Here is a 14,362-nt window from a genome sequence, read left to right on the forward strand (position 1 = left end):
AGAAATTAGAAAAAGAACAGCAAACCAATCCCAAAGCAAGCAGAAGGAAAGAAATAAAGATTAGAGCAGAAATAAATGAAATTGAGTACAAAAAAAGCAATAGAGAAAACCAACGAAACCAAAAGCTCGTTCTTTGAGAAGATCAATAAAATTGACAATCCCCTAGGTAGACAAACAAAGAAAAAAAGAGAGAAAATGCAAATAAATACAATCAGAAATGAAAGGGGGAAGTTATGACTGACCAGACAGATATAAAAAGAATTATAAGAGGATATTATGAAACTATATGCCAACTAACTAAACAACTTAGATGAAATGGACAAATTCTTAGAAATGCACAAACAACCTACATTAACGTTAAAAGAAATACAATAACTTAACAAACCAATCACATTTAAAGAGATTAAATCCATCATCAAAATCTTCTAGCAAAGTCCAGGATCAATTAATGTAATATGCATTAAGAAATTGAAGGGAAAAACTACACGATCATCTCAATTGACGCAGAAAAGGCATTCAACAAAAGCCAGCATCCTTTTTTTGACAAAAACACTTCAAAAGATAGGAATAGAAGAAAATTACTCAATACGATAAAAGGCATATATGAAAAGCCCATGGCCAACATTGTACTCAATGGGGAAAGGCTGAAAGCTTTCCCTCTAAGATCAGAAACAAGACAAGGATACCCACTGTCACAACTGTTATTTAGTACTGTACTAGAAGTTCTAGTGACAGCAATTAGACAAGAAAATAAAATTAAAGGCATCCAAATAGGAAAACAGGAAGTAAACTCTCACTGTTTGCAGATGACATGATCCTGTACTTGGAAAATTTTAAGTATCCATGACAATGATAATTGAGCTAATAAATGAGCTCAGCAAAGTGGCAGGACACAAGATCAGCATGCAAAAACCAATAAGGTTTTTGTATGCTAGTACTGAACAATCTGAGAAGGAAATTGGGGAAAATTCGATTATTGATAGCAATAAAAAGACTCAAATACCTAGGAATTAATTTAACCAAGGAAGTACAGGACCCTACATGCAGAAAACTACAAAACAATGCTAAAAGAAAATTTAAAAGACCTAAACAAATGTAAAGACATTCTATGTTCATGGATTGGAAGAATAAACATTGTGAAGATGTCAATCTTATCCAAACTGATTTATAGATTCAATGTAATACCAATCAAAATTCCAACAGCTTATTTTACAGAATTAGAAAAGGGAATTAACAAATACATTTGGAAGGGAAAGTGCACCCAAACAGCCAAAAGCACTTTAAAAAAGAAGAGTGAGGGAAGCAGACTTGGCCCAGTGGATAGGGCGTCCGTCTACCACATGGGAGGTCCGCGGTTCAAACCCCGGGCCTCCTTGACCCATGTGGAGCTGGCCTATGCGCAGTGCTGATCCACGCAAGGAGTGCCCTGCCACACAGAGGTGTCCCCTGCGTAGGGGAGCCCCATGCGCAAGGAGTGCGCCCCATAAGGAGAGCCGCCCAGCATGAAAGAAAGTGTAGCCTGCCCAAGAATGGCGCTGCACACATGGAGAGTTGATGCAGCAAGATGACGCAACAAAAAAGAAACACAGATTCCCGTGCCGCTGACAACAACAGAAGAGGAAACAAAAAACCAAATATGCAGCAAATGGACACAGGGAACAGACAACTGGGGTGGGGCAGGGGGGACGGGGAGAGAAAATAATAAAATAAATCTTAAAAAAAAAAAAAAAAAGGAAGAGTGACCTGGGAGGAATTTCACTGCCTGACCTTGAAACATATTACAAACTTACAGTGGTCAAAAGAGCATGGTCCTGGCATAAAGACAGACACATCGATCAGTGGAACATTACTGAGAATCCAGAAATAAATTCTTACCTGTACAATCAACTGGTTTTTCACAAACCTACCAAGTTAATGTTAATAGGATAAAACAGTCTCTTCAACAAATGGTGCTGGGAGAAGTGGTCATCTATAACCAAAAGAAAGGAGGAGGACCCCTATCTCACTCCCTATAAAAGACTCAACTCAAAATGGATCAAAGACCTAAATATGAAAGCCAGGACCATAAAAGTACTAGAAGAAAATGTAGGGAAACATTTCAAGACCTTGTTGTAGGTAGTGATTTCTTGGACTTTACACTGAAAGCATATGCAGCAAAAGAAAAATTAGATGAGACCTCCTCAAAATTAAACACTTTTGCACCTCAGGACTTTGCCAAAAGGATGAAAATGTAGCCAACTCAATAGGAGAAAATACTTGGAAATCACATATCTGATAAAGATTTAATAGTATAGGATATATAAAGAAATGTCACAACTCAACAAAAAAAAGACCAATGACCCAATTAAAAAGTGGGAAAAAGACTTGAATAGACATTTGTCCAAAGAAGAAATACAAACGGCAAAACACACATGAAGAAATGCTCAATATCACTAATGATTAGGGAAATGCAAATCAAAACTGCAATGAGGTATCATTTCACACCTATCAGCATGGCCACTATTAAAAATACAGAGAACTACAAGTGTTGGAGAAGATGTGGAGAGATAGGAACACTTATTCACTGTTGGTGGGAATACAGAATGGTACAGCCACTGTGGAGGGCTGTTTGGCAGTTCCTAAAGAAGTTGAATATAGACTTGCCACGTAAGCCTGCGATACCACTAAACAGACATCTATACACCGATGTCCATAGCAGCATTATTCATGATTGCCAAAAGTTGGAAAAAACCCAGGTGTCCATGAACCAATGAATGGATAAAAAAACTGTGGCATATTTGCATGATGGAGTATTATGCAGCTGTAAGAATGAAGTCATAAAGCATATGACAACATGGATGAACTTGGTGGACATTATGTTGAGCAGAGCAAGCCAGACGAGAGGACAAATACTATATGATTATGTTACCATGAACCAAATATATTGTGTAATATATTGTATGATTAAAAAAAATTATACATATCCAGTACATTTAATTGAGAAATGTATATTTTTATTCAACTGTGTTTTCTTTTTAGGTTTTGTTTATATTTTCAATTATTAAATACACAAAGTTAAAAAAAAAAAGGAACAGAGATGAGAAGATATGATGAGGTAGGTAGATGGCATAGATGGGGAGAAATAGGGTAGGCAGATGACACTTTCATACCATGGGAAAAGGATTTGGATTTTGGTCTAATGGTAAGTGACTAGAAGGTTTTAAGTATGAACACGTTTAAGTTACAGAATTATTTCTTTTTGCTATGTGGAAATGGATTGGAGGGGAGCAAGAATGGAAGAAGACAGACTTGTTGTATGGTTATTGCTGAGATCCAAGCAAGAGATAATGGTGGCATGAACCTTAGTGATGGCAATGGATAATAATACAATTTGGAGGGAAGTAGAAGGGTATATTTTTGGGGAAAAAATGGCAGAACTTGGAGATGAACTGGATAAGGGGATGAAAGAATGGGAAGAATACAGAATAAAGTCTGTTATTTATCTCATAAATTTAATAGTTAGGGTCCTAAGAGGTACTATTTTACAAATGTAAACGCTTTGACATTTTCTCCAAAACTGAAGAGAAAATTAATTTACTCAATTTTCAAGCAGAGAGATGATCAGGAAAGCAGCAGGCCTTCTTCCCTTGATCATTACATATCCATAAACAACAATTATTTCATCTCAGTCCTTTCGAATATGAAAAACACCAGAAACTGAACTGCTAAAGAACTGGAATTTCCTAGAAACACACTACTGACATTCCTACTAGTTTGCTTGAACAAGATTTATATCATTTTAATTCCTTGAGAAGCAAATAGTATGCAGGATTCTTCAGAATGTAAGTTAAATGGTAAAAAAAAAAAAAAAAAAAAGGAAGCCAGAGAGGAAGAATTAATAAGACAGACATTTCATCCAAACCCAAGAAATATCATTTCTTCTCAGCATTATGTTGTGCATATTGAGTACTCACCAACATGAATTGGGGCTGGAAATAATCCATATTCATGTTCTCCTGGAGTATACTCCAGCTTCTCTTTCTTTAATTGGATCAATCGGCTCTTTGGGCTGAGATCAGAAAAAGAATGGTAAAAAATAAGAGGTAATGTAATTTTCTCCTGTGGTAAAATTCAGAAAATAAATCATTCTACCCTATGTATTTACTAGTGGCTTAATTCTTAAATGCATTTTTTGGGAGGAGTTTAAATTTCTTTTCTTGTGCATGTGTTTGTAGCGAGGTACTAATTACTTTCACACATTTTTTTTCAAAAAGTTTTTTTTTTTTAGGAGGTACTGGGGAGTGAACCCAGGACAATGGATACGGAAAGATACAATGCTTCCCTCACACATTTTTAAAATCTAAATTTCTGGAACTGCCTGTTAGGAGGCCCTTTAGCTTTTTCCAGCAGTTTTGCAGAAGGAACCCACATTTCAGATCTGATCAAAATAATTATCTTATATTTTGTTAATGATTTATAGTTTACAAAGTACTTCCACATATTATCACTTATATCAACCCTCTGAAGCAAGTAAGAGAAGATATACACAATATTATATAGATTTGAAAACAAATATTCTTTGAGTTTAAGCGAATTGCCTTAATTTTAGTCGCTAAGGAGAATTACAATTAAAACTCCAATTTTTTTCCTATCAGCTCTATTCTCTTTATTCAACAATGTCCCTTAGGTTTACCTTTTCCAGTCACCTTATTGGCTTATTTCTTAATTTTTGGTATGACATCAACTGCTAGAGATTTGATAGATAAAAAAAATGGAGGTGGCGGACTTGGCCCAGTGGTTAGGGCGTCCATCTACCACATGGGAGGTCTGCAGTTCAAACCCCGGGCCTCCTTGACCTGTGTGGAGCTGGCCCATGCGCAGTGCTGATGCGTGCAAGGAATGCCCTGCCACGCAGGGGTGGACCCTGGGTAGGGGAGCCCCACGCGCAAGGAGTGCGCCCCGTAAGGAGAGCCACCCAGCGCGAAAGTGCAGCCTGCCCAGGAATGGTGCTGCACACACGGAGAGCTGACACAACAAGATGACGCAACAAAAAGAAACACAGATTCCCATGCCGCTGACAACAGAAGCAGACAAAGACGACGACGCAGCAAATGGACACAGAGAACAGACAACCAGGGTGGGGGACGGGAGGGGAGAGAAATAAATAAATAAATCTTTTTAAAAAATTACTAAAAAAAAAATGGAGGGAAAAAAGGAAATTAAAGAAAGGAAAAGAGAAAGAAAAAGAAGAGAGAAAAATGGCTTAAGGAGAGCCTCCTTTAGTCTATTCTAATCTTACTATGGCTTACAAATTCTTAAAAACAAATTGTTTACTAAAACAAGGCTGTTATATTTTTTTCAATAACTCAAATAATAAAGTATTATCTTTTTAAAAGTAGCTTTAGTCCATTATATCTTTTTTAAAAAAAATATTTATTTATTTCACTCCCCTTCCGCCCCTACCCCGGTGTGTTTCTTTTTGTTGTGTCATCTTGTTGTGTCAGCTCTCCGTGTGAGTGGCACCATTCCTGGGCAGGCTGCACTTTCTTTTGCGCTGGGCGGCTCTCCTTACGGGGCGCACTCCTTGCGCATGGGGCTCCCCTACCCGGGGTCCACCCCTGCATGGCACGGCACTCCTTGCACGCATCAGTATTGCGCATGGGCCAGCTCCACACAGGTCAAGGAGGCCCGGGGTTTGAACTGCAGACCTCCCATGTGGTAGATGGACGCCCTAACCACTGGTCCAAGTCCGCCACCCTAGTCCATTATATCTTTTTTTTTTTTTTTTAAAGATTTATTTTTATTTATTTAATTCCCCTCCCCTCCCCCGGTTGTCTGTTTTCTGTGTCTTTTTGCTGCGTCTTGTTTCTTGTTTCTTTGTCCGCTTCTGTTGTCGTCAGCGGCACGGGAAGTGTGGGCGGCGCCATTCCTCGGCAGGCTGCTCCCTCCTTCGCGCTGGGCGGCTCTCCTTATGGGTGCACTCCTTGCGCGTGGGGCTCCCCTACGCGGGGGACACCCTGCGTGGCGCGGCACTCCTTGCGCGCATCAGCACTGCGCATGGGCCAGCTCCACACGGGTCAAGGAGGCCCGGGGCTTGAACCGCAGGCCTCCCATGTGGTAGACGGACGCCCTAACCACTGGGCCAAAGTCCGTTTCCCCATTATATCTTTTAACAAGTAGCTATACCAATATACATTTGCAGATGAGAAAACTGAGGTCCAAAGAAGTAATTTCTTAACTTTCAGAACTTAACTCAATGAATAAGAAATATATCACAATACAATAAATGTTAGGCAGAAAATTAAAACGCAATGAGTAAAGTGACTATTTTCATTGAGTGGTTTGGGAATGCTTCTCTGAGGAAGAGATATTGAGCTATGATGTAAACACTCTGAAGAAGATAACTATTTATTTATTAACCACGATCCTCATCTACTGCCAAAATGATCATTACTCATTCCAATATTATCCTTCAGCTGTCCTGCAACTAACATTAATCTTCCTAGACAACTTATTTCAGTCACAATCACATCCATTAATCAAATGTTTGTTACATTCATTATGTAGTACCATCAAGTCCAACCATTACCATATATTTACATTTGGCCTTATTAAACATTCCATATGAATTCAGCATCATTTCCCCCTTCTCATTCCACATTCCATCTCCTACCAACCTACACTTCATAGTCCAACTCTTTAAGTCTATTCATTGTATTTAGTTCATATTAGTGAGATGATACAAGATTCATTCTTTTATGTCTGGCTTATTTCACTCAAATAATATCCTCAAGGTTCCTCCATGTTGTCATGTGCTTCCCTAATTGATTTCTTATTACAGCTGAATAATATTCCATCTTATGAATAGAATACACCACATCTTATTTATCTATTCATTAGTTGACAGACACTTAGGTTGTTTCCATCTTTCAGAAATTGTGAATAATGCTGCTATGAACAACGGTGTGCAAATATCTGTTCGTGTCCTGGCTTTCAGTTCTTTTGAATATATTCCTAGTAGCGGGAATGCTGGATGATATGGCAGTTCTGTATTTCTTTTCCTAAGGAACCATCAAACCTTCCACAGAGGTTGCACCATTTTATATTCCCACCGACAGTGAAGGAATGGAATTCCTATTTCTCCACATCCTCTCCAGTACTTCTAATTTTCTGTTCTTTTAAAAATGGCATTTCTGTATGGGATGATATCTTCCTTCCCAATTGCTTAAGCCATCTCCATTCCCTGCTTGTAATGGCTCTCACTGTGTTTCCTCGTTGCGTCATCTTGCTGCACTAGCCATTGCGTCAGCTCACTATCTTGCTTGTCTTAAGAGACATGGGAAAATGAATCTGGGACTTCCCATGTGGTAGAGTTAGGTGCCCAACTAGTTTGAGCCACATCTGCTTCCTTTTTTGCCCAGTTTTAAATTGGGTTACTTGTCATTTTGTCATTAAGTTGTATGAACTCTCTATATAACATGGAGATCAATCCCTTATCAGATAAATGCTTTCCAAAGATTTATTCCCATTGAGTAGGCTGCCTTTTCTCTTGACAAAGTCTTTTGAAGATAAGTGTTTAATTCTGAGATGATCACATTTATTTTTTCTTTCACTGCTCGTGCTTTGGGTGTAAAGTCCACAAAACTCAAGTCCTTGAAGATGATTCCTTACATTTTCTTCTAGAAGTTTTATAGTCCTCATTTTTATATTTAGGTCTTGACACTTTTTAAAAAATATATTTATTTTTATTTATTTCTCTCCCCTTCCAGCATCCGTTGTCTGCTCTGTGTCCATTCGCTGTGTGTTCTTCTGCGTCCGCTTGGCATTATCAGGCAGCACTGGGAAACTGCATCTCCTTTGTTGCATCATCTTGCTGCATCAGCACACCATATGTGCAGCATGACTCCTGAACAGGCTGCGCTTTTTTCACACGGGGTGGCTCTCCTTGCCGGGTGCCCCTGTGTGGCACGGTACTCCTTGTGTGTGACAGGACTGAGTGTAGGCCAGCTCACCACATAGGTCAGGAGACCCTGGGTATAGAACCCTGGGCCCTCCATATGGTAGATGGACGCTCTATCAGTTGAGCCACGTCTGCTTCCCTTTGAGACATTTTTAATTAATTTTTTTAATAAAGTGTGAGATAAGGGTCCTTTTTCTTTTAGATATGTATATCCACTCTCCCCAGCACCCATTTGTTGAATAGGCTATTCTGACCCAGCTGAGTTCAATAACTTTGTCAAAAATCACCTGACCATAGATGTAAGGGACTATTTCTGAAATCTTGATTAGATTTCATTGGGCAATCTATTTTTGTCAGTACAATGCTGGCAGTACATTTTACTACTGTAGCTAGGTAATATGCTTTAAAGTTTGCAAGTGAAAGTGCTCCAACTTCGTTCTTTTTAAAGATATTTTTGGCTATTCATGGAACCTTACCCTTCCAGATAAATTTGATAATTGGCTTTTCCAATTCTACAAAGGATACTGGAATTTTTATCAGGACTGCATTAAATCTGTAGATCAGTTTGGGTAGAATTGATATCTTAATGATATTTATTCTTCAAAACCATGAACCCAAAATACCCTTCCATTTATTTAGATCATCATTGGTTTCTTTCAGCAAGGTTCTATAGTTTTCTGAATACAGGTCCTTTATGTCTTTGGTTAAATTTAATCCTAAATATTTGGTTCTTTTAATCACTTATTGTAAATGGATTTTTCTTTCTGACTTCCTCCTCAGATTGCTCATTATCACTGTATAGAAATGCTAATTACTGCATATTAATCTTGTATTCCACCACTTTTCTGAAATTGCCTATTGTAAGTTCTAACAGTTTTTTTGTGGATTTTTGGGACTTTGTAAGTATACGATCATATCATCAACAAATAATGAAGGTTTTACTTTTTTTTCTTTCCCATTTGGGTACATTTTATTTCTTTTTCTTGCCTAATTGCTCTAGCTAGAACTTCTAGTATAATACTGAATAACAGTGGGGAGAGTGGGCATCCTTGCCTTGTTCTGGATCTCAGTGGGAAAGCTTTCAGTCTTCTACCATTGACTACAATATTAGCTATGGGTTTTTCATATATGCACTTTATCATAACAGGCTCCTTCTATTCCTATCTTTTGGAATGTTTTTACCAAGAAAGGGTGTTGTATTTTTATCAAACGCCTTTTCAGCATCAATTGAAATCAGCATACAATTTTTCTTCTTCTGTTTAATGTGGTGTATTAGTCAGGGTTCTCTAGGGAAACAGAATCAACAAGGGATATCTGTCAATAGTAAGAGATTTATTAGTCTCTCACGCAGCTGTGGGGATGCACAAGTCCAGGTTCCGCAGGCAGGCTACCACCAGGAGCTCCGATGAAAGTCCAGTGAAGATTCTTGATGAGTTCTGGGAAATGTTGGCTGTCCAAAGACAAGTTGGGAAATTCTTTCTCAATGCTGGAATCACTTTCCCTTTTAAGGCATTCAACTGATTGGATAAAGCATCACTCATTGCAGATGGCAATCTCCCTGATTAATGTAATTGTAATCAGCTATCTATGATTTACCACTGCAGTAAAGTCAATGGTGACTAAAGTCCATGGATGCCATTGTATTACAGTTAGCCCAGTGCTTCCTTGACTAAACTACTGGGCACAATTACCTGGCCGAGGTGACACAATAGTCTAACCATCACATGTGGTATATTATACTGATTGGCTTTCTTATGTTAAATTACCCCTTTTTTTTTTTTAAAGATTTATTTATTTAATTTCCCCCCCTCCCCTGGTTGTCTGTTCTTGGTGTCTATTTGCTGTGTCTTGTTTCTTTGTCCGCTTCTGTTGTCGTCAGCTGCACGGGAAGTGTGGGCGGCGCCATTCCTGGGCAGGCTGCACTTTCTTTTCATGCTGGGCAGCTTTCCTCACAGGCGTACTCCTTGCGCATGGGGCTCCCCCACGCGGGGGACACCCTTGCGTGGCACGGCACTCCTTGCGCGCATCAGCACTGCGCATGGCCAGCTCCACATGGGTCAAGGAGGCCCAGGGTTTGAACCGCGGACTTCCCATATGGTAGACGGATGCCCTAACCACTGGGCCAAAGTCTGTTTCCCAAATTACCCTTGTATACCTGATATAAAGCCCACTTAATTGGGATGTACAATTTATTTATGGGTTTTTGGCTTTGGTTAGCATGTATTTTGTTGAAGATTTCTGCATCTATATTCATTAAGAAATTGATCTGTAATTTCCTTTCAAAGTAATATCTTTAATTTGTTTTGTTATTAGGGTGATGTTAGTTTTCTAGTTCCATCCTGTTCAATTTTTTTGTGAGAGTTTGAGCAAGATTGGTATGAATGAGTGAGACAGGGGTCCTCTTTCATTCTTTTGGTTATGGATATCCAGTTTTCCCAGTACCATTTGCTCAAGAGACTGTTTTATCCAGGTAATGTGGGCTTGGTAGGTTTGTCAAAAACCAGCTGGCTGTAGAAGTGAGGGTTTATTACTGGACTCACAATTCTATTCCACTGATCAATGTGTCTATCTTTATGCCAATGCCGTGCCTTTTTTTTTTTTCCCAAAGATTTATTTATATATATTTCTTTCTACTCCAGCTTGTTTTTGCTTGCTGTCTGCTCTCTGTGTCCCCTTGTCTTTTCAGGAGGCACTGGCAACCGATCCCAGGACCTCCCATGTGGAAGGGAGGTGCCCAATCGCTTGAGCCACATCTGCTCCCTGCTTGTTGTATATCTCATTGTGTCTCCTCATTGTGTTTCCTCATTGTGTCTTGTTGTGTCAGCTTGCTGCACCAGCCCGTCACGTCAACTTGCTGTTTTGCCTGTCTTCTTTAGGAGGCACCAGGAACTGAACCTGGGACCTCCCCCTGTGGTAGGTGGGAGCACAAATGCTTGACCACATTGCCTTCCCTAATACCATGCTGTTTTGATCACTGTAGCTTTGTAATGTGTTTCAGGATCAGGCACTGAGAGTCCTCCCACATCACACTTCTTTTTTAGAATGCTTTTGGCTTTTTGGGTACACTCTGCCTTCCATATGAATTTGGTAATTGCCTTTCCTTTTTCTGTAAAACAGGCTGTTGGAATTTTGATTGGTATTGCATTGAATCTATAAATCAGTTTGGGCAGGGTTGACATCTTCACAATATTTAATCTTCCAATCCATGGATATGGATTTGTTTAGGTCTTCTTTGATTTGTTTTAGCATTGTTTTGTAGTTTTCTGAATACAGGTCCTGTACATCATTGGTTAAATTGATTCCTAGGTATTTGAGTCTTTCTGTTGCTATTGTAAATGGAATTTTCCCCCTGATTTCCTCCTCAGATTGTTCAACACTAGTGTAAGAAACATTACTGAAGTTTGTGCATAGATTTTGTATCCTTCCACTTTGCTGAACTCATTTATTAGCTTAAATAGCTTTCCCATAGATACTTCAGAATTTTCTAAATATAGGATCATGTCATCTGTGAATAGTGAAAGTTTTACTTCCTCTTTTCCTATTAGGATGCATTTTATTTATTTTCTTGTCTATTTGATCTAGAACTTTTAACTCAATATTGAAAACAATGGTGACAGTGAAAAACATCCTTGTCTTGTTCCCACTCTTAGAGGGAAAGCTTTCAACCTTTCTCCTTCGAGTATGATGTTGGTAGTGGATTTTTCATATATGCTCTTTATTGTATATTGAGTTTTCTCCTTCTATTCCTTTCATTCATTCATTCATTCATCTCTCCCCTCCCTCCATTGTCTACTCTCTGTGTCCATTCTCTGTGTGTTCTTCTGTGTCTGCTTGTATTTTCATCAGGTGGCTCTGGGAACTGATCCTGGGACCTTGTGGAGTGGAGAGAGGTAATCATTCTCTTGTGCCACCTCAGCTCCCTGGTCTGCTAAGTCTCTTATTGTCTCTCCTCTGTTTCTCTTTTTGTTGCATCATCTTGTTGTGTCAGCTCCCTGTGTTGGCTGGCACTCCTGTGCAGAACGGCACTCTGCAGAGGCCAGCTCATCCTCGCCAGGAGGCCCTGGGCATTGAACCCTGGACCTCTTATATGGTAGATGGGAGCCCATTTGCTTGAGTCACATCTGCTTCCCTCTATTCCTATCTTTTGAAGTGTTTTTAACAAGAAAGGATGCTGGATTTTGTTGAATGCCTTTTCTACAAAGATAAAGATGATCATGTGTTTATTTCCTTCAATTTGTTAATGTGCCATATTACGTTAATTTATTTTCTTATGTTGAGCCACTCTTGCATAGCAGGAATAAATCCCACTTGGTCACAGTATATAATTCCTTTGATATACTCTTAGACTCTATTTGCAAGTATTCTGTTTAGAATTATTGCATCTATGTTCATTAGAGAAGTTGGTCTGTAATTTTCTTTCCTGTAGTATCTTTATCTGGCTTTGGTATTAGGGTGACATTGCCATCACAAAATGTGTTGGCTAATTTTCCCTATTCTTCAATATTTTTGAGTTTAAGCAGGACTGGAGCTAATTCTTCTCAAAATACTTGGTAGAATTCCCCTGTAAGCATTTTGGTCCAGGACGATTCTTTGTTGGGCAATTTTTTGATGAGTGATTCTATCACTTATTATTTAAGGGTGTATTATTTAATCCCCATATATTTGTGAATTTTTCCGTTTTTGGCTTGTTGTTAATTTCCGACTTTATTCCATTATGATTAAAGTGTTATGTATAATGTCAGTGTTTTAAAATTTATTGAGATCTGACTTATGTCCCAACATGTGGTCTATCTTGGAGAAGTAGCTATGAACACTTGAAAAGAGAGTCTATCTTGCTGTTTTGGGGTGTAATGCTGTATAAATGTCAAATAAGTTTATTTATCTTATTATCCAAACTCTCAGTTTCCTTATTTATCCTATGTCCACATATTCTATCTAATGCTGAGAGTGAAGTGTAAGTCTTATTATTATAGTGATGTCTATTTCTCCCTTCAGTTTTGTCTGTGTGCCTAATGAATTTTTGGGTACCTATCTTAGGTGCATAAATAATAGTGTTATTTCTTCTTGGTGAATTGTCCCATTATTTTATAGGAAACTTCTTAATCTCCTGTAAGAGTTTTTCATTTAAAATCTGCTTTATCCAATATAAGTACAACAATACCCACTCTTTTTTGACTATTAGCATGGAATATCTTTTTTCAACCTTTCACTTTCAGGCTGATTGTGTCCTTGCATCTAAGGTGAGTCTCTTGTAGACAACAAATAGATGGCTCATATTTAAAAAAAATCTATTCTAACAGTATATGTCTTTTAATTGGGGGATTCATGTGGTGCAGCAGTGCTCAGAGATGTGTTCACTGAGTGCTGTGAGAGTCCCATGATGTTGAAGAAGGTTGCTGTTGTGGGGGAATGGGGTGAGGAGGGTCGGGGAGTATATGGGGACCTCATATTTTTTGAATGTAACATTAAAAAAAATAAATGAAGACAAAAAAATCTAAAAAAAATTAATTGGGGATTCAATCCATTAATATTCAGAGCTACTACTATAAAGGTGTTAATTTTTTTGCCCATTGTATCCCTTGGCTTTCTTTTTTCATACCTTACCATAATGCTTTCAATTTCTCTTACTTACGTTCCTCTCTACACTATTTTCCAGGGCTCTCTCCCTTGTCTCTTCCTTTCAGACTGTAGCACACCCTCTAATATCTCTTGTAAATTCGGTCTCTTGGTAACATACTCTCTCAGTTTTTGTCTGTAAAGACTTTAAACTCACCTTTATTTCTGAAGGATAGTTTTGCGAGATAAAGAATTCTTGGCTGGCAGATTTCTTTCAGCACCTTAAATATACCACTGCCTTTCTGCCTCCATGGTTTCTGAATAGAGATAGGCACTTAGCCTTTTTGAGTCTCCTTTGTAAATGATACCTTGCTTTTCTCTTGCTGCTCTCAAAACCCTTCCTTATCTCTAGTATTTGACAATCTGAATAGTAGATTCTCAGAGACCTATTAGGATTTATTCAGTTTCGGGTACATTGTCCTGGAATGTTGACATTCATGTCTTTCATTAAGGGTTGGAAAAATTTTCAGACAGTATTTCCTCCAATATTCTTTCTACCACTTTTCCATTCTCTTCTCTTTCTGGAACACCTATAATGCTTATCTTTGTGTGTTTCATGTTGTCTTTCAACTCCCAGAAACCCTGTTCAATTTTTTTTTCATTTTCTTCTATCTTTTCAAGTTGAAAATTCTGTCTTCGAATTCACTTGTTCTAACATTTCACATCTGCTGTTATATTGTCTCTAATACATTTTTAAAAAGATTTATTTATTTTACTTTATTTACCCACCTCCTCCAATATAATTATGCCATGAATTTTAAATACAGTTATGTTCATTTATTTCCGTTTGTTTTCAGTTTTAGGTGC

At 38.3% G+C, this 14,362-nt stretch overlaps 1 protein-coding gene across 7 annotated transcripts in view; it reads right to left on the reverse strand.

Moving 5' to 3' along the window:
• ASH1L (ASH1 like histone lysine methyltransferase) overlaps positions 1-14,362 on the reverse strand; it is a 320,979-nt gene that overhangs the window by 89,167 nt on the left and 217,450 nt on the right. For all 7 annotated transcript variants that reach the window (XM_058309826.2, XM_058309824.2, XM_058309821.1 and 4 more), the window contains one exon: positions 3,954-4,048. In XM_058309826.2, coding sequence (XP_058165809.1) covers positions 3,954-4,048 — 95 coding nt within the window. The remainder of the gene's footprint in view (positions 1-3,953; positions 4,049-14,362) is intronic.

This window comes from Dasypus novemcinctus, chromosome 13, assembly GCF_030445035.2.
Source record: "Dasypus novemcinctus isolate mDasNov1 chromosome 13, mDasNov1.1.hap2, whole genome shotgun sequence".
Lineage (NCBI taxonomy): Eukaryota > Metazoa > Chordata > Mammalia > Cingulata > Dasypodidae > Dasypus > Dasypus novemcinctus.